Source organism: Tamandua tetradactyla, chromosome 14 (assembly GCF_023851605.1).
Source record: "Tamandua tetradactyla isolate mTamTet1 chromosome 14, mTamTet1.pri, whole genome shotgun sequence".
Lineage (NCBI taxonomy): Eukaryota > Metazoa > Chordata > Mammalia > Pilosa > Myrmecophagidae > Tamandua > Tamandua tetradactyla.
Window position 1 is genome coordinate 55,894,867 of NC_135340.1, and position 19,513 is coordinate 55,914,379.

General features: G+C 42.5%; 1 protein-coding gene across 5 annotated transcripts in view; it reads right to left on the minus strand.

The window, feature by feature from the left end:
• Positions 1–1,418: 1,418 nt before the first annotated feature.
• Positions 1,419–19,513, minus strand: part of VPS39 (VPS39 subunit of HOPS complex) — a 64,993-nt gene continuing 46,898 nt past the window's right edge. For 2 of the 5 annotated variants that reach the window (XM_077127553.1, XM_077127552.1), the window contains 14 exons: positions 13,010–13,152; positions 10,863–11,006; positions 10,254–10,395; positions 10,024–10,110; positions 9,628–9,701; positions 9,171–9,269; positions 8,446–8,563; positions 7,792–7,920; positions 6,498–6,600; positions 6,216–6,261; positions 5,155–5,304; positions 4,863–4,997; positions 4,544–4,635; positions 1,419–1,611 (listed from right to left, as the gene is read on the minus strand). In XM_077127553.1, the coding sequence (XP_076983668.1) occupies positions 1,434–1,611; positions 4,544–4,635; positions 4,863–4,997; positions 5,155–5,304; positions 6,216–6,261; positions 6,498–6,600; positions 7,792–7,920; positions 8,446–8,563; positions 9,171–9,269; positions 9,628–9,701; positions 10,024–10,110; positions 10,254–10,395; positions 10,863–11,006; positions 13,010–13,152 (1,640 nt within the window). In that variant the 3' untranslated portion in view covers positions 1,419–1,433. Of the gene's footprint in view, positions 3,596–4,543; positions 4,636–4,862; positions 4,998–5,154; positions 5,305–6,215; positions 6,262–6,497; positions 6,601–7,791; positions 7,921–8,445; positions 8,564–9,170; positions 9,270–9,627; positions 9,702–10,023; positions 10,111–10,253; positions 10,396–10,862; positions 11,007–13,009; positions 13,153–19,513 lie in introns of all 5 variants that reach the window. The other 3 variants (XM_077127554.1, XM_077127556.1, XM_077127555.1) reach the window with 2 other exon arrangements.

Sequence of the window (19,513 nt, forward strand, 5' to 3'; positions counted from 1 at the left end):
GGTTCAGAGTTTTATCTGGATTCCAAGCTGTTTCTAATCTCTCACACACTCCCTCATTTCATTCCCCACTCAGTCACATGGGGAGTGAGAGGCTGCTACATGCCAGATCTGTGCTAGACCCTAGAACACGTGGATGTGGAAGGTTCCAGACCCTAAAGAAACTGACAGGCTCATGACTCCCTGGGCTTCTGCTGGGTCCTGTTCCTGGATCAGTGGAAACACCTGTGTGGGCCAGGTGCAGCAGTAGAGGAGAACGGTCAGGTAGTACTGAAAAGGGTAGGGAAAAATCAGGTCTGCCTGACCTCAAGCTACTAGAAAAAAAGTTTAGAGATTTCCTCTTTGACCCTGGTGAACCTCAGGCTACAGTTGACATGCAACGTCCCCTTTTTGTGGCCACGACAGGCACTGTCTTCAGAAAAAAGGGTCTCTGGGGCAGTGAACTGCTGGGAGATACATTTCTTTCCCTCAGTTGAGGGAAAGTCATCTCTACTGTCCTGAGACTGAAAGAACATCCAAAAAGGAAGTGATTCAACTCCAGTGAGCCCAGAGGGCAAGTTCAGACCAGAAACTCCTGAAACAAAAGGGATGTGATTGCTGATGGCCCAGCCCCAAGGGGAGGGCCTATTTCTGATAACTTGAGAAAACGAAGCCAAGCCCTGGGGTGGGGTCTCAGAAATTAGAGTCTAATCCCCTTGGGGATGTGTATAAATAACTCGAGAGGATCCACGGATTCACATTAGAGGAGCCTGAGGCCCAGAGAGGGAGGGGTACAGAGCGAGTGAGAGGCAGAGCCAGGCCTAGGGTACAAGGCTCCTGACTGATTTGAGGACTTTCATTTATTTGTTTTTTACTACACCACACTTCCTTCTGAAAGTCATTTGCCTCATGCCTCAAAAATAAAACTGTGGCTCTTAATTCCACTTTTTTTTTTTATTCCTGAGAAAATTCAGGATGATCATGGAAGGGTCAAGATGGGGACAATATAGAAGAACCAAATTGCTTTTTTGGAGCTGACCAAAGTGGACCAACACTTCACCAGTTCTCAAATATCCCTGGGTCTTTCAATCCCACCAACTCCATACCCAACGTGGCCTTCTGGTCATTATGCGCTGCAAGAAAGGGCATGAGGCCCTACTCTGGGAAAACTATTTGGATTGTCTAGCACTGTCCAGAACTTTCTGTGATAAAGGGAATATTCTATATTTGTGCTGCCAATACAGTAACCATTAGCCACATGTAGCCTTTGAACACTTGAAATGTGGCTAGTGCATTTAAGGAACTGAATTTTAAGTTTTATTTAATTTTGATTAAAATACTAATAGCTACATGTGGTTAATGGCTACTGTATTGGACACAGATCTAGACATAATATGTGATGCATAAAGAAGTGTTATATTAATTTTTTGTCTTAATAACTAATTGGTTTCTTATTCTCAATTCTTAGCTAAAAAAATTATCATTTTATTGTTATTTTCATCAAACTTTATGAAAGAGTGAAAGAGATCCAAAGAGGCTTGGTTTCTTACTTTATTATTATTTTTATTATGAGGAACAGTTAAGAGATCTTCATCAGTCCTCATTACAGAGCCCTCATCTGCAGCCTTCCCATACCTGCATGGAGGAAAAAGGGAGTCTAGGGAACCAAGAATGGCATTAGGGAACACTGAGTCACTTATGTATACCAGAAAGGAAGAAAACACACATTCTTTATTCTATTGCTTCAGATCTGCTACACAATTAGAGAGAATGGAAGCTACAAACCCAGCAGGCCAGGAAGGCAGGGGTCACATCGTAGAGCAAGTTTCTGCTGCAAAGCTGACAGCAGACTCGATGATTTTATTCCTGATTCCCAGGGAAGTGCAGTCCAAGCTGGTGCAAACAGGGCCTCAGGGCAACACTGCTTGGGTAGATGGACATGGTTACTTGGGACTGGGGCTGCTCTGTCTCCATGTACAGCTCTGCAAGGCTCTCGTGATGTGCTGCTCGGTCTTACAAACTTCAGCACCGTCCCCATCTCTGAATGGTGATGAGAGTGTTCATTCTATCTCCTCAGACCCTTTAGAGAGGGTATCCAAGTACAGTCTAGTCTACCGCCAGCATCCCTAGCAAGTCTGCCTCCAACACAGGGCAAAAAACAACCCTAAGCTGGCTTAGAAAAGATCACGGTATGTCAAGGAGAGGCCCACTCTCACTACCATTAAAGATACTGGGGCAGCAAGACTGTAAGTCTGAAAAATTCCTGGGAGGGAGGAGGCAGTACCACTCTTCCCTGTTGTCCTCAGCCTCCAGTGTATCCTGCACCCAGGGCTGAGAGTTATCTTGTAAACCCACGTGCTGCTAGCATCCGCCGTCCCTGAACACATCCAAGTACATTAGCAAGCACGTCATTGTAAGTTCCAACTATGATTGTTCCTTCTGTGTAGCAGAGACCCACCTATCTACATATCCCTGCACAATCCTCCAACCCCTTCCAAACAAAGCTGCAGAACAATGGCCAGGCCAAGCTGTAAGTAAGGAGACAGAAAAAGAGAAAGATACCCAAAGCCCAAAGAACTCTGCTCACAAAGATTACGCTGCTGTGACCTGAGCTGCTGGTGAGAACTAGGAGCAGGAGCCTCTACAAGGCCATCTGCCCAGTTCAGTACTGGCCCAGTCACAGGAGCTATGGCCACACCTGCCTGAGAGGGGAGGGGAGGAGGTCTTTTCCCAGGCAGAGAATGCTGCTTTCTTAAGCTTCTAGGCACTGGGTAGATGTTCAAAGAAGAGCCATTTATAACATACCTGACAATGAAATATCAATGTATTCTTAGAATCTGAGACTTCTCTTGTTTCTCATTTTTACCTTTTTAAGTATTAGCTATTCCTGGTGTCAGGAAAGTGGGAGAGAAAGCCTGGGTGGGGCAGTAAGGGTAGAGATATAGGAAGAAAATAAATATTGAGATAGAAAAGGACACTTAAAAATGAAGGGATGAAGGGGGGATTACTTAAGGGACAAGGTACAGCTACAGTGGAGAAATAACTGTCATTACAAGAAAATTAGCCGTTTTGTCTAGATAGTTAGTGTAAATCTTGTTCTGTTCTCTTCTCACAGTACTCTCCAGTCAGTCATGCTGAGGGGTCCTGGGGAAGACGTGCACTTAATAGAAAAACCCTTAGTAAACAACCCTGTGGGTACAAACTCTAGAGACAGGTTTCCTTGTTCAGGTGACTGCTATGCAAAGACAAGACAGTGCACTTCCCCCATCTCTTCCTCCCTGTCCAAGCAGGTAATGAATTATCTGGAGTTGCCCCGCAACATAATGATATAATGTATAACTAGTCCCTTTTACTATTAAAAAGCTGGCAATGCCAGACCATGAGTCTGACTAATTCAGGGAGGTCCCAAAGTGCAAGGCATCCAGAGGTGTCCAACTAAGGAGACACCGTGCAGGGACAGCCTCCGATTCCTAAGGCCAGATGCTCCTTCATCTCTCTGGGATAGCCAAGCTGTCCATCTGCTGAGTCCTTGGCATGCTGGGCTCAGGTATCAGCTGGGTTGACTTCTTTGGAACAGAAGTAATGCACGACCACACCATTAGGGTATCTTGCAAATGCACTGCAGGCAAAGAAAATGGCTCAGGAGTGAGGACCTCCACCTCCTGCACCTGGAAATGGCATCTTGTCCTGGAGCCATTGCAGATACAGCCCACCCTAACTACAAAGAACAGTCTGCCCTTAAGGTCTCTGGATTTAGGTAGCCACATCTCTGTTAAATAAGTGAACAGAGGATGAGTTTCACACAGCGTGTATGCATGGGAGTATTTCTTATTAAGTAATCAATGCAAAATACCCAGCTGAGGACGGGTGACAGTGGCTCAGTGGCAGACTTCTCACCTGCCATGCTGGAGTAAAAAAAAAAAAAAAACACCCAGCTGAGGGGGCACTGCAGTGGCCCCTGGCTCAGCACTGGCTCTCTGAGAGTGACAATGCTCAGGAGAATGAGGTCCAGATTAATTCCGACTAAAGTCAGAGTTAGGTCTTTCTAAAGAAAAGGATTCTCCCAGTCATATAAGAAAAACTGCTCTCCTTTGAAGGAGATTATGTCCTAAAACTGTTTGATGCTGGCTCATGATTGTACTCTAATCATGAGGTGGCAGACTGAAAGATCTTTTTCTTCTTTCAGAGGCTCATCCTTAAAAGATAAGGGCTTTCTGCCCGCATTCTACTCTCTCATACATACTGGCTACATCATAATTTCTAGCAACCAGATGGAAAGAACTTTCTGGGCAACAAGTCAATGGCCCCGTGTCATTCATTTCAGGTCTGTGAGTTCTCAAAGCCTACTTCCAAAAGATAATATGGACAGCTCTCTGAAGACCCAAGAACTAAAAGCAGCCAAGAGAGCCAGCAGCCTTACCTCTTTGGTAAGTGGACAGAAACCCATCCTGAGTAATAACTACTCCACAGGGAACCTGACTTTGCCTTGCTAAGTCTCCAGCTAACTGAGGTAGGATGAGGCTGCGCCAGTTCAGATGCCCACACAGAGGCAGGGGAGGAGGCTCACCTATTCCCAATCTTCTTTTTACACACCATGCACACCTTCTCTTCTGTAATAATGCACTTCACTTGCTGGTGTAAAATCCGTTCTTCCTGGACCTGGAAAGAACAGAGAGACTGGGGGAGAAGTTCCATGTTCATCCTGTAGAAACAGAAGACAGAGGCTGGCACTGATACCACTAACTGAAACACAGTGACATGTCAAGTTGATTGCTGGACCAACTTGAGCTATGGTGTAAAAGAACACAAAGCTCTGCATTCTGTCTGAATGGAATATGTGATAACTGAAAAACCAAAGCCCACCCTAGAGTAGGGAAGGCCCATACCCTCAGGAACTCTGCATGAAGAAGGTTCTTGAGCACTTGATTGAATCGTTTCTTTTGTGCATTTTCTTCCAAGACCTTTTCCAGGAAGATGCGTATATCATTAATCTGAGTGTTTGCTGGCAGAAGGTTGATGGCCTAGGAGTAGGACACAGATGGGAACAAGGTAAAGTAGAACAGGAGTCAAACTGAAGAAATACCCAAGCCACAGAGCTCTTGGATCCCAGTCTCTTTTCCCATCCCTTCTCCTTCAATGCTTCCTGTGTAACCCTTCATCTTCCTGCAAACTCCTGACCTTGGTGGTGTCCAGTTTGCTGTGGTGCAACTCGAGGACTTGCAGAGCAGCCTGGAGGTTGGCCTGTGGCTCCAGCAGCTCCAGCTTGATCGGTCCCAGGCAGTGAATGCTGGGGGGTGACAGGTACATCCGGAGCAGGGACAGATACACCTGTCTCACAAAGATACGAGCCCTGCACGTCAGGGTCCTGATAGCCATACTGGCTCCCTTCCCAGAAAACCCAGCAATGACCATGCCTAATGATAAGTGTTAATTTACAGTAACAGCTATCATAAAATATTTAAAAGTCATCACTTTTTATTTTTAAAATATTTTTGTGAAGTCAAATAGTCAACTGAAGATGTTAAAAGTTAAGGATTGTTTTTTCTTTGAGAAAAAAATAATGCTTTGTATTTGTCTAACATTTTGCAGTTTACAAAATGCAAACACCTCAAAATGACTCAAAAAGATTCCTCATTTTCTTTGGGCTTTGAAAGCTGAGCCCACTTCCATTTTGGCAAGTGAGGATTTACCTAGGATGAGAGGATGTACTTCCTACTGGTAAAGTGCCACAGGGTTCTTCACCTAGGCACTACTGATATTTGGGGCTAGGTAATCCTTTGGAGTTGGGGGTTGTCCTGTACATTGCTTAGCAGCTTCCCTACCCTCTAACCATTACATGCCAGTAACACTTTCTTTCGTCATGACAATCAAAAATGTCTCCAGGCACTGACAAGTTCATGTGCATTCTAAATATAGCACATAAATGCACCTTACAAGAACCAACAGATGCTCCTTCTCACTAGGGTGACCACAAAATTTGTGATACAAATCAGGACTCTTTTGAGAGTAAAGGGGCAGGGATGCTAATAAAGAGGCAAGATGTGTAAACCAGAACTATCCCTAGCAGCTCTGCCACCTGGACTCCCACTTAGAACACAAATGTAAATCGGTCAGCTTAGAAAAACCACGTCCTGCATTGTGGGCCAGGTCAGCTGGCCAAAGTGAATGGGGTTATGTACACTTGGAGGGGTGGGTAGCCAAATGCACAACTGCTCCCTGGGGCCAGGGCTACTACTTACATCTTTGTTGCCATCCTTGCTTTGGTCATAATGCTTGTGGCAGTACCTGCAAGGGAGAAAGTCATGGGACAAGACCAGAGTGGGGCAGCCGCAGAGGAGAGGTCATCAGTGCTGTCTATAAGACTAACCACAGCCGGTCCATAGTCGGGGGCCAGGCCAGGAGGCGTCTCACTCCTGCTGCAGAGTGCTGGGGAGATGGCTATCTCAGTCTCTCACACCTCTCATTCTCTGTGGGGCCTGCTTTTAGACACCTTGGGAGGAGGGATAGCAGAGTCGACTTACTCTTCAGCCATCCTTGTATCCTTCAAGATGTGGACATAGATGAAGAGGGCTTGTTCATGTTTGCCCATGCGCCCCAAGAGCAGAGCTCGTTCTTCTAAGAGGCCTGTAAGGGAGAGGAATATAAGTAACCGTCACCACCATTATGTCAGAACAAGGTCAGGGACTAAGCTATTAGAGCAATGGATATAAGAAGCAATATAAAAAATGGGAGAAAGTATTATTTTTATTACTTGAGATTTTCTCCAAGGAGAAAATTACTTAACTTAAAAAGGGGAAGAAGTTAGGAGGGATTTTATCCCATCTTTTTTGTGATCACTTATAAACTCGGTGAAAACATAATGGCATCTACAATGCACTAGGCACTTCAGGTAAGGTAAGCAAGCACTTGGTCTCTGCTCTCATGGAGATTATACATCACTTTTTCAGACAAACTATGTCAAATTACAAAAACTGGTGAACAATGAATTTGGCCAAGTACATGTATTAAAGCAATAAGCAGGTTTCAACCTGGCTATCAAGTAGCATGTGGTTCACATCCAAAAAAGAGACGTGTCTCAGTCACGGTACAAAAGGGAGTCTTCAGAGTGGACAAAACAGGAGCACTGGCCTGAAAGCATATGTATTTCTCAGGGCCAACTTTTTTGAGGGTTGGGGAACTGGTAAAAGGGGAAAGAGCAGTTTTGCATTACTTTCAGTTGAACTGGCTCCTAGACAGAAGCCAGACACTCACTGTGATGGTTTGAAATGGTTATGTACCCCAGAAAACCCATGTTCTTTTAATCCTAATCCAATCCTGTGGAGACAGCCCTGTTCTTTAATCCTGATCCAATATTGTAAGTTAAGACCTCTTGATTAGGTTGTTTCCATGGAGAGGTGGCACACCCAGTTGTGGCCATGACCTTTTGATTATATGGAGATGTGGCTCTGCCCATTAGAGGTGGATCTTGATTAGTTTATTGGAATCCTTAGAAGAGCCAAGAGAGAAATAGACGTAGATGTTTGGAGATGCTTAGAGACAGACAGAATCTGTCTGGCCACTGGAACTAGGAGCTGAAAGCAATGAAACCTGGGAGCAAAGGGTCAGTAGATGTCACCATGTGCCTTCCAAACTGACAGAATCCCTGATGCCATTCAGCCATTTTTCAGAGTCAGGGTATCTTTTTACGGCTGCCTTAGTTTGAATATTTTTATGGCCTTAGAACTATAAACTTGTAACTTAATAAATCCCCTTTACAAAAGACAACCCATTTCTGATATACTGCATTCTGGCAGCATTAGCAGACTAAAACCTCACCATCGAAAGGAAAATCACAGATGAGTCGGCCTGGATCATAGTAACTGGAAATCTCCAAGAACATGAGGAGCTTCTGCCGGTACTCTCCCAGCTCACCCTCTTCCTCTCCGGCAGGGACTGGAGTTTTGCCTTTAAGGAAAACCAAGCTCAACATGAAAGAATGCTGTCAGGCAGCAATAAAAAATAAAAATTTAAAAACCCCAAATGGAATGGGTTTCAATAGTGTCAATACGATGATCAGGAAGGGCCTCCATAGGGAGTTCCGGTTGGACTTTTCTTAGTTTATGTGCTCTGTAAGACTCTGAGACATCAGCTTGAGGTCAAAATAAATAAATAAAAATAGAAATAACCCAGCTGAAACAAAAAACACTTTGGTAGCAAACCTGCTTCTTACCAGCACAGCTGTCATCCTCCAGACAAATCTGTTCCCACCTCCCCCAGGGATGACACCTAGAGATGCTCAGAGATGGCCAGATCCAGACGAGAGCTCCTGAACCTGATGTTTGGAGCTGGGTCACTTAGCTCCTCTGCCTCCTCTAAGGAAATTCCCACCCCCCTGGGCCCACAGAGAAGGGAAAAGTTGACTTCCCTACAACACACACTGCACCCTTAGTACGCTCGTCTTTAAGACCGTCTTTCCATGAGAACTGGTACCTGCAGGGAAGGAGAGGAGATACTCCTTCATCAGACCTTGCACCTTCTCACAGTACAGCTGGATCAGGCAGTTGTGGAACCGAGAGCCTGTCTCCTCCCAGACGTGGATGACATGTTCCTGAGGCGAGACAGGGGTCTGCTCGGTACCCTCTACCCCGTGACCTGGTTCAGTTATCTAGTCTCTCTCATATTTTTCAATGTCCTAACAGGTCTCCTCAAGATTATCCCCTCATTAAACTACAAAGATTACCAGGGGGTAGCTCTCTAAAACTAAGGGAAATTGCACAACGCAATCAGAAATGTCAGGAATTATTTTCTTGATTTTTGGTCTAAACTCCTTAGTTATTTTTAACCCATAACCCTCCAAATTCTTACATCAATCCATGTAATTAGGGTTAAATATTTGCATTCTGGTACTTAAAACCTGTTTGTCTTGGGATGACTGCTGAATTTGGCTGTACAAATGTAGCTCTGACATTTTTTTTCCAACATCATTCTCGTCTCCATACTTTACCTATATTTAAAAGATATCATCAAAAGTAACATTCCCAGCTTGATCTACTGGGATTTCCTTCTTCAAAGGAAGTTGAAATAACTTTCTTTCTTATATTTTTACCAATCCCCAAATGACACAAAATCTGAACTACCTGATGAATGAACCATGTAGTATAATCCAGAATTTTGGATTTGAAACTTCTTAGTTCAGACCAAAAAAAATATCTTACCAGATAAGGGATAGCCAGACCCTTAAAATTCTCTGTTAAAAAGCTGAGCACACGATCTCGTGGCAATGACTCCACCTCTGGGAGATCTTCAGTAAATATCTGTTGGAAGAAACCATAGTTGTAGAAGCAGAACCATCCAACTGCCATCCTACCACCAAACACATACCACATACAAATGCAGGAATCAAACAGACTTTTGGAGGAGGAAGTGTGCATAAGAAAGCACCTGCTCACAGGTCCTTAATTTTGTTATGTGTGACAGACCAGATTCCAGGTCTCCTGATACTTGTGCAGGGCTCTTTCAACTCTACCACACTGTAGCACTACCATTCTGCTTTTTTAATCACCAGAGAAATTGCACAAATCTATCCTCCCCCTTCACCCACAGCCACCGCAAGTAGAGTCAGGACAAGCAACGCACGTGCCAAGACATATCAGAGGGCCAACCATGACCTACCTTCAGGCCATCTTCTGGGAAGTCTCTTAGTACCCACACTGAATAGGAAAAAATCAAATGCAGGTTTTCTGTGCCTAGAGAGAAAAGTGAGACTTGTCAGCAGTTGAAGTCCACCCTCCCATAGGACAGAGAAAGCAAGCAGGCAGGCAGGTAGGTCACCCAGAGTTTATGTTCCAGAGAAAATTGCTCTGTCAAAGCACCAGCCAAGCCATTCAGGCTGCTTGGCTCTAACAGGCTGGCTACACACCAAGGGCCTGTCATGGTCATCCAAATTAAAGGAACAAAGTTAGGTGAGTACAGGAAGGGAGAGGATTGACCAGTGTCAGAAATGGAGGGAGATTCAGACCATTTAAACACGAATCCCTTTCCCATTCCTGTTTCAAAAGCTGAACGTACCCAGATGTTGCAGATACTGCACTGTCCTCTCATGGCCTTTCAGAGGGGAGTTTGCTTTCTTGGACTGGTCCACCAGCACCTGGAGAGCTGGCCATGAGGCCCAAGAACAAAGTCATGAGCCTCTTTAGAAGGTGCATCCACACAGGGGAAATAAATCACACTCGTAGGTGCTCCCTGCCAATGAACAAGACAGCTTCCTAAATCAAAGAAACCCCCTCTCTTTTAGTTACCTTTCTCATGGAGCCCCTTCTTCTCATACAAGATTATCAGTTCACTGTACTTGTGAGCCTTCTTCAGCACATGCTCACTCTCTTCAATGTGGCAGTGATTGTTCTCCAGACGCAGCAAGGGGGCCACAAGGGCCACATTTGTCTGTACAGGAAGCAGGAATTCAGTGGAAACTGCTTCTTGGGATACTCTGCCCTAACCCAGCCCAGGCCTCCTCTTGGCTGCAGGGCCAAGAATATAACAAAAGTAAGAGAAAAAGTCCCTTTTTTGGGACTTCAGAAACAGTGGCTTTTATAGCACAGTTATGGTCTTTCTCATGTTGTGTTTTAATTTGGGCGGGGAGGGGGAGGTCGTTTCTTCAGGGAAATACTGTCTTTGTTCACCTTGTTGCACTAAACCCAATCTACCACTGTGAGATTCTGGATCAATATCTTACCTTATCCTCTTAATTCCAAGTAACTCACAGGCATTAGGCAGACTAACCAGTGCCCTTCAACAAAGATTTCACTTTTTCTAGTGGCAGGTATCCTAAACTGTAATGTCCCCTCTTGTTTTTCCAGAGTTCTAGGGGATAGAGGTCCTAGGAACCTCTGAATGTTCAGGAAACTCACATGAAGGTAGCACTTGAGCAGGGTGGTGTCAATGATTTGTAACAGCTTCTTCTTGGATTTGATGGTGGGGGTGCCTTCCATGAGTGGGGAAGTGCTAGACTGGTGATCAGAGTCATTCAACTTCTTTACCAGTTGACTTCGTTTCTGTGAAGACAAAAAACAGGGGGTGGTGTGGGAAGGGGAGCATCAAGGTCAGGAATGAATTTCCTTTATCTACTGGGCTGCTGGGTAGCTCCAAATACATCCATATCACCTCATGCCTGTTCACTTTGATCTCACATTAACATACAATTTTTTTGAGGAATCAAAATAGATGACTCAGCAATCAGTCCCTTCACTAAAGTAACTATCAAACTGGCAGGAACTGTATGAATCAATTATTTTGAAACTCCTGGGTCTAGTGGAACAGTGCAGCATCCAAGGAAGAGATGGAGGTTCAGGCCAGTAAATTTCAGTAAAAACTGGTGAATTTCATCCTCGGAGCCGTGACTACCATCCCCCACACCTCCGCCGCCACATGGCAGGCAGCAGTGGGGGCTGTAGTCTGGGCTCCTGATGCAGCTTGCTGGTGCCAGGGTGGGCTGTAACAACCTAGTCCTGGAGTTTCCTAGTCCATCATCTTCCTGCAATCCTCTACCCATGTTGTTTTATTTTTTAAATCAACTTTATCAAGGTCCAAGTTTCATAACATAAAGTATACTCCTTTTTAAATGCACTGTTAGCTGTGTTTTCCAGATGTATACATGTATGTAATCACCATGCTAATCAAGGACTAGACTATTTATATCATCCCAGAAAGTCCTTTCATGCGCCTTCCAAAACTATCCTACCTACCACCCATTCCACTGATCTGACTTCTATTACTATATATTAGTTTTTGCCTATTCTAGAACTTTATATAAATGGTACCATCCAGTCTGTACTCTTTTGTATCTAGCAAAGCCCATGGTCTTATATTTTTATTTTCTCTCTGTCCTAATTCCAGACTCAGTTAACCTCACACATTCCAAACATCACTTGGGGAAGGCCAGGGAAGAATGTGTGCCTGGATTCCCAAAGTGACCACGCTGACCTTCTAGAATCCACAGGTATGGGAAACGGTCTGTCCCAGGAACCCTTTTCACTTGGCATGATGGGCCATGTAGTGCACAGGCCGAGGTGAATTTGTGTGCTCCTTGCAGGCTGCCAGCTGCTGCCAGGTACCCCTGGAGCTCAAGGTCAAGGAAGTACCAAGGCTACACATGCTTGACAGACATGATGGATACATGTTGACCCAAAAGCAGGTGGCAGGAAGCCAGCATTACAATTTTCTCAGCAATGCTTAGTGCCTACCCAGAACACCCCTTATGAAGTTCTGCAAAACACTTAAGGGGAAGAATATTAAGTTCTCTGACTCCAAATCTGGCCCATAGGAAATAAAGAATTGCCTTCCATAACAGAGATTACAGGCCAAGAGGCTTGGGTGCAGATGTTAAATTTAGGTGACTAAAATTTCTCTGATCAGTCCATAACAGTAAATTGAAAACAATTTATATCTAAATACACCTAAAAAATGCTGTGTAAGACTATTGACAGGGAAGGACTTTCACAATATATAACTAAATAAAAAGTAAGCTATAATACAATACATATAGTTTATAGTTGCAATAAATAAACCAGTAATAAAATAAAAACTAACTCAGATACATAAAAAAGTCTAAAAGAATAACACTAAAATGCTAGTTATTTATCTCTGGGTGGAAGAGTCATACTTGATTTGTACTTTTGTCTTGTCTTTTTTTTTTTTTTTAAGTTTTCTGTATAGGCATTTTTAAAAAAATTATGAATTTTTACAAAAATTTTTTTTTAACAATCTTGTTCTTCAACTAAAATTTACCCTTTTTAGATTCCATAACAGAATAGTGTGAAGTCACTAGGAATCAATCAGGTGTATTTCCTGGTATTAGGATTGGGTAAACACCATCTAAGCAGTGCTGTTTGGTTGGAAGAAGGAAAAGAAAGAGACTGTCCCACCCTGGACTTCTGTAGCATTAATTTATGGAATGCCTGTGGCATTTTAGAGGCCCTCAATTCCCTGCCTTAGAGAAACAGGTATTGGAACTCCCAGGTTAACTCTTCTTTACAACTCTGCTCTGCATCATACCTACCTGTGTCAGGTAGTCAATCAGAGCTAGATGAGCCTTCTCCAGTTCAGCCCCAGAGAGCACCGGCAACGGATTAGGGTACTGTAACTGCTTCCTGTAGTCTGTGGGCAGCAGGTCGGGGTACAGGCCCATCACATGGGTGGGATCTACATGGAAGGCAAACATGATTCCTCTGGAAGGGAGCCCAGCGATTTAAGGAAAAAATAAATTAAAACAAGGCTATTACTATAGCACAATAAGTCCTAGACTGGCTTTTTAAAAGGAATGACTCATAGTTTATGAAAGCTCAATGAGCTTTCTCTTGCACTTATGATTTCAACTCTTTTTTGTACATATACTTCACTAAACTGTTAAAAAAAATGGCATGGTTCTAATTCCAAGATACAGACACGTACACATAAATGGAACTAGAATGAAATATTTACCAACTTTCTGAAGGTAGAGGAGAAAAATTTCCAAGGAAAAATTGGTAAGACATTGAAGCAGAAAAGACCAAGACTTAAGTTATAATTTAAAGATTATATATTAAAAAAGGAATATTACAAAAATAAAAATAGACAACAGGGAATATATTTGCAACATATATGGCAAGAGGCTAATATGTTGATTATATATAAAACAAGTTACACAAATCGGTAATAAAACATAAGATGCCATTTGATAAATGTGAAAAAGATGTGAATAACTGACAAAAGACTTTGAAAAAGTGAGAAAATGTTCACTATATTAAGAATCAACGTGGTACACATTAAAATGCAGAGGTGACATTTTCATATTCTCTTAATTAGTGAAAAAGTTATTTTTATATGAACTACTTGGTGCATACAATATTGTGAAACTGAATCACTCTTACACTGTTAAAGCAATAAATACTGCTACCTCAAAATGAGAAAAGCACTGGAACCCACTTATCCCACTTCTAGGAAAATAATCCATAAAATGGAAAAAACAACATGAAGAAAAAAATCATAATTGAGGAAGTCTATAAAGCATTGTTCGGAGTGACTGGAAAAGTATTTGCAAGCCCCCTTCGGGGAATGGTGAGAGTGGGGAGAAATTCAACTTCCCCAAGTTGAATTCTTGATATTCTCACAAGCAGTGTGGACAACCAAAGCTATAGGCTGAGCCCCCAGTCTTGGGGTTTGTTCACATGAAACTTAACCCCACAAAGGATAGGTCAAGTCTACTTGAAATTTAGGCCTAAGAGTCACCCCCAAGAGAGCCTCTTCTGTTGCTCAGATGTGGCCCCTCTCTCCAGCCAACACGACGAGCAGTCTCACCACACTCCCCCTCTCTGCGTGGGACATGACTCCCAGGGGTGTGGACCTTCCTGGCAACGTGGGACAGAGATCCTGGAATGAGCTGAGACTCAGCATCAAGGAATTGAGAAAAACCCTAGAATGAACTGAGAATTAACATCAAGGGATTGAGAGAAACTTCTCCACCAAAAGGGGGAAGAGTAAAATGAGACAAAGTGTCAATGGCTGAGAGATTCCAAACAGAGTCGAGAGGTTATCCTGGAGGTTATTCGTACGCATTAAGTAGATATCACCTTGTTGTTCAAGATGTAGTGGAGAGGCTGGAGGGAATTGCCTGAAAATGTAGTGCTGTGTTCCAGTAGCCATGTTTCTTGATGATGATTGAACAGTGATATAGCTTTCACAATGAGACTCTGTGAATGTGAAAACCTTATGTCTGATGCTCCCTTTAGCTACTATATCAACAGAAGAGTAGAACGTATGGAATAAAAATAAATAATAGGGGGAACAAATGTTAAAATAAATTCAGTTTGAAATAGTGGTAAATGAAAGCGAGGGGTAACGGGTATGGTATGTATAGTTTTTTTTTTCTCCATTATCATTTTATTTCTTTTTCTGTTGTCTTATTTCTTTTTCTAAATCGATGCAAATGTACTAAGAAATGATGAATATGCAACTATGTGATGATATTAAGAATTACTGATTGTATATGTAGAATGGAATGATAACTAAATGTTTTGTTTGTTAATTTTTTTATTAATAAAAAAAGTTTAAAAAAAAGCATTGTTCGTAGTAATAAAGTATGATTCATTCAACTGATAAGAGCATTATGTACCTTATAAATCATAATTATAAAGGACACACAGCAACATGGAAAATGCCATAACAGCTTTAGGTAATAAAAATTCACCATTAAGATTATGTTAAAATAAATCCATGTAGGAAAGTCTGGATGAGGAAGAGACAAAATAAGAGTTAGGGTTGGATCTAGGTGAAGTTTTTTTCCTCATACTTTTTTAACCTTTTTGTACTAGGATTACTTATTTTCATGAAAAAAATTCTGGAGAGGGCCAAAGGAAGGTCATGTCCCTCTGTAAACATGTGATTTCTAGACAAGCTGACCAGAAGACAAACGCTACACAGCCTTGCCTTGAACCTCCCTACATCATCTTCAAGTTACCTGTGTTTGGCTACAATATTCTGCCTATCCAGGAAGGCCCTGTTCCTCAAGATCAGAGAATCAGGATAACCTGAAAAAGATACTCATGAGGAGGGGCAACTCAACAGAACCATTAGCAGTTCTACACAGGAACCGCACAGAAGCATAGTCTGACAGAAGTGAGCCTGGTGGTCCTCCTTCATGTTTGGTCTACAAATATGGATGTAATCACATCCGTCTACCTAAAAAGCCGTGATGTCACCTGAGGCCATCCAAGTTCAAACTCCTTTGTGGTATACAAGATCCTTAGAAATCTGGCCCCAACGAATCTTTCCAGCATGATGTATCCCCTCACTACTAAACATCACACTGGTATCTTCTCATGAGTCCTCAGACATGACATATATCCTTCTGCCTCCAAGCTCTGCTGTATATTCCACTTTTCCTTTTCACCCTTCAGAGCCTAGTTCATCTCCTTTCTCCCTTTCTCTTAGGCAGACCTACTCACTTACTTCTCTATGCTCCTGGAAAACTTTTTCACATATATCCTAGTGGGTTTACATGTCATGTGGGTGGACACATCACATATCTTAGTCATTCATAAAGGCCAGGACCAAAGACACACTGGTATTGTTGATTCTTGTTTGACTTACCTTGAATTACATCATATTCAAGAACAATGTACACATGTAATTAAAAAATGAAATTATATCCCTTATGTAGGACAAAGGATACAAAGAGACTCTGCTAAGGCAGGCTAATCTGGCTGTTTCTTGAACATACCAGGCATTATTTCAACCCCATGGCATTTGTACTAGCTGCTCCCTCTGCCTGGAATGTTCTTTCCCCAGATGTCTACAATGTTCATTAAATCACCTTCTTCAGGTCATAACGGAAATGTCCCCTTCTCAGATAGGCCTTCTCTAGCCATTCTAATTCAATCCTATCCTAACCCCTACCTTTGGTATGCCTTATCCCCTTTCCCCTGTTTTTCTTAGCACTTATCTTTTCCTGACATATTATAATTTTATTTATTTATTTTGTTGTCTGCTCCCTCCCCATCAGACTATATAGACTGTAAGGGCAGGAGTTGTCTTTTTTATTCTATTCTTTGGAACCTAGACTAGCTTCAGCACATAGCAGTAGCCTGATAAACATTTACTGGGTGAAAGAATAAATGAACAAACAACAAATTTAGTATTTGAACCAATTCAACAGCCCAAGGCTGAATTTCAGATCTAAATATGGAATGCAAGAAATATAAATGTCTCCTCATATTCTTGCCATTCCACACCAGCCATACTCAATCACCAAAACCTCCCAAATTCCAAGGGCTCACTGCAATCTGAGTTTTCACATCAAGCCCTTCTTGATGTGACTTGCAGAGTCCTATAGCACTTACCTTTCTACCTTGCAATAGAACTATTTATGTTCAAACTGTAGGTTGCCATACTGAAATAAGCCTAAAACAGTGGTTCTTAAACATTTTTAGGATCTTAGACACCTTAGAGAATTTGATGAAAGATATTGATTCTCTCCAGAAAAATGCCCACATAACAAAATTTTACATTTAAGTCTTGGGGGTTCACAGACTTGCTAAAACTCACTCATAGGTCTCATGTACCCCATGTTCATTTAATGAAATGAACATATGATGGGAGAAGACAGCGCTTATTTCTGACTCTCAAGGGGTAGAAATAAAACTGTAGCAGTGACACTCCTATGAGGGTCTATCTTTGGAACACAAAAAGAATGGTCAAACAAGCAAACCTGGGCCCAGCCCACACCCTGCGCTATGGGGGAAGAGGAGCACTAGGTCTGGTGAACATGAGTGTTTCAGCCATTTGAGACTGTTCTCTGCAGTGGGGCTTCCCTCTGGCTCAGATGAAACACCTGCACACAACTTCCTTTTGCGCCAATTCTGTGCTACCTAAGCAGTTTTCTGACATGTCTTCCTAGGTACACTCTGTTCTACTATAACACGAGTTTCTTTAATGTGAATTAGGTCACATGCAGTTGATAAATGGGTGGATGATGTCAATATTAGCAAAAACTGTGCTGGTTTCTGTGCAATTTTCCCCAGATTATTAATATTTTGAAATATTCAGGGGAAGCTTTCTCACAATTAAAGAAAAGGCCTTAGCTACACAGGAAAGCCTAAAGAAAGGAGCTAAAATTCTTATAGAAGTGTCCTTCTTTAGTGCAGGAATGGCTATTGAGCAGCTTCAAGAACCACTACATTTGCTACTAAATTAAGCCATCTGGAGAAGCCAAAAGTGCAAATGTACCATGTTAAAATTTCTGTTTGTTTTATAACAAAGTCCACACTCTTTACGGCAGCAGTGTTTGTGATTTGCAATGGATGGAGTTGGTGTAAGGGTACAATGACTGATGAATGGAAGGAGAACTCTGGTGAATACATATGTGATGATTTAAAACTGTTGTGCACCCCAGAAAAGCCATGCTCTTTAATTCTCATTCAATATAGCTGGGTGGGATCTTTTGATTAAGTTGTTTCCATGGAGATGTGTCTCCACCCATTCAGAGTGGAGCTGCTTAGTAGAGTCTTTTAAGAGGGAACTATTTTGGAAAAACTTTCAGACTTTTGGAGACAATGAAACAAAACGCCTCTGGAGAAGCCTTTTGAAATGAGAGGCCAGGAGAGAAAGCAAGCAAACATCACTGTGTGCCTGACAGAGGTGTTCTGTACCCACCAGCCTTTCTTGAGCAAAGGTATCTTTTTCTGGATGCCTTAGTTAGGACATTCTTATGGCCTTAGAACTGTAAACTTGCAACTTAATACATTTCCTTTTTTAAAAGCCATTCCATTTCTGGTATACTGTATTCTAGCAGCTCTGGCAAACCAAAACAGATTTTGGTACCAGAAGTGGGGTGCTGTTGCAATTTGCAAATACCAAACATGTTGGAATGGCTTTTTAAATGGATAAGGGGAAGATGCTGGAAGAACTGTGAGGAGCTTGATAGAGAAGGCCTGGAATGCTTTGAAGAGGCAGACTGTAGAAATGTGGTCTTTAAGGATACTTCTGAAAAGGCCTTAGAAAGAAATGATAATGTGTTGTTGAAAACTGGAAGGAAGGCGATTCTTGTTTTAAAGTAGCAGAGAATTTAGCCAAATTGTGTCCCAATTTTGCATGGAAGTTAGAATTTAAAAGTGATGAACCACTGTACTTAGCAGAAGAGATTCACAAACTAAAACTGGAAGACGTAGCCTGGCTTCTTCTTGTAGTTTACAAGTGAAATGTGACAGGAAAGGGATAAGCTAAGAACTGAATTCTTGGGTACAAAGGAACCAGAAATTGATGGTCTGGAAAATTCTGGGCTTCCAGAAAGGGAGACCCCAGAGAATAGTGCCCCACATGAGGATTTAACCAAACATGGAACCAGTCAGCCATTTCAGAAAAAGCCAGGATTGGAGATGGATTTATCCAGGAATATGGATTCATCCAGAAAGTCCTATTGTCTGATGGTTATGATCCCTGCATACTATATTGAAAACCAACAAGAGTGTTGTGGGATCTGTATAAATGGAGCCACTGCCAGTATGCACTAAAAGGGACAAATTGAAGGAAAAATTACTGCAAAGGCAGAATCAAGGAAGCTAAGGTCTGAAGACAAGAAACCGTGGGTCAAGACAGTGGACCCACCTATGCACTTGGAAAGGGCGAGTTTGCCCCAAAGACAGAGGGCAGGACTTAGACCTAGGAGAGGGTGGAGCACATACCTTTGGGATTTATGAGAATCTTGCTGCTGCCTCATTGTTCTGAGGGAGCTGAGCACGTGCCCCAGAGATGGCAGAGAGCCTGGGTGCTGCCCCAATGTTTGGACAGGGTAGAACCAAGAAGAAGGTGGTCTTCCCAATGTTCCACAGGCTGCAATTAACACAACAGTGTTTGGAGAAAGCAGGACTACTGCACAGGCCCTTGGAAAGGGAAGGACTGCCACTTTCTAAAGCCCTGAAGATAAATGACTCTCAGACTTTGAAATCTAATGGCATTTTTCCTGAAAGATATCAGCACTCTTTGGGACCTTTGACCTCTGTGTCCTTCCAATCTCCCTACAGAAATGGGC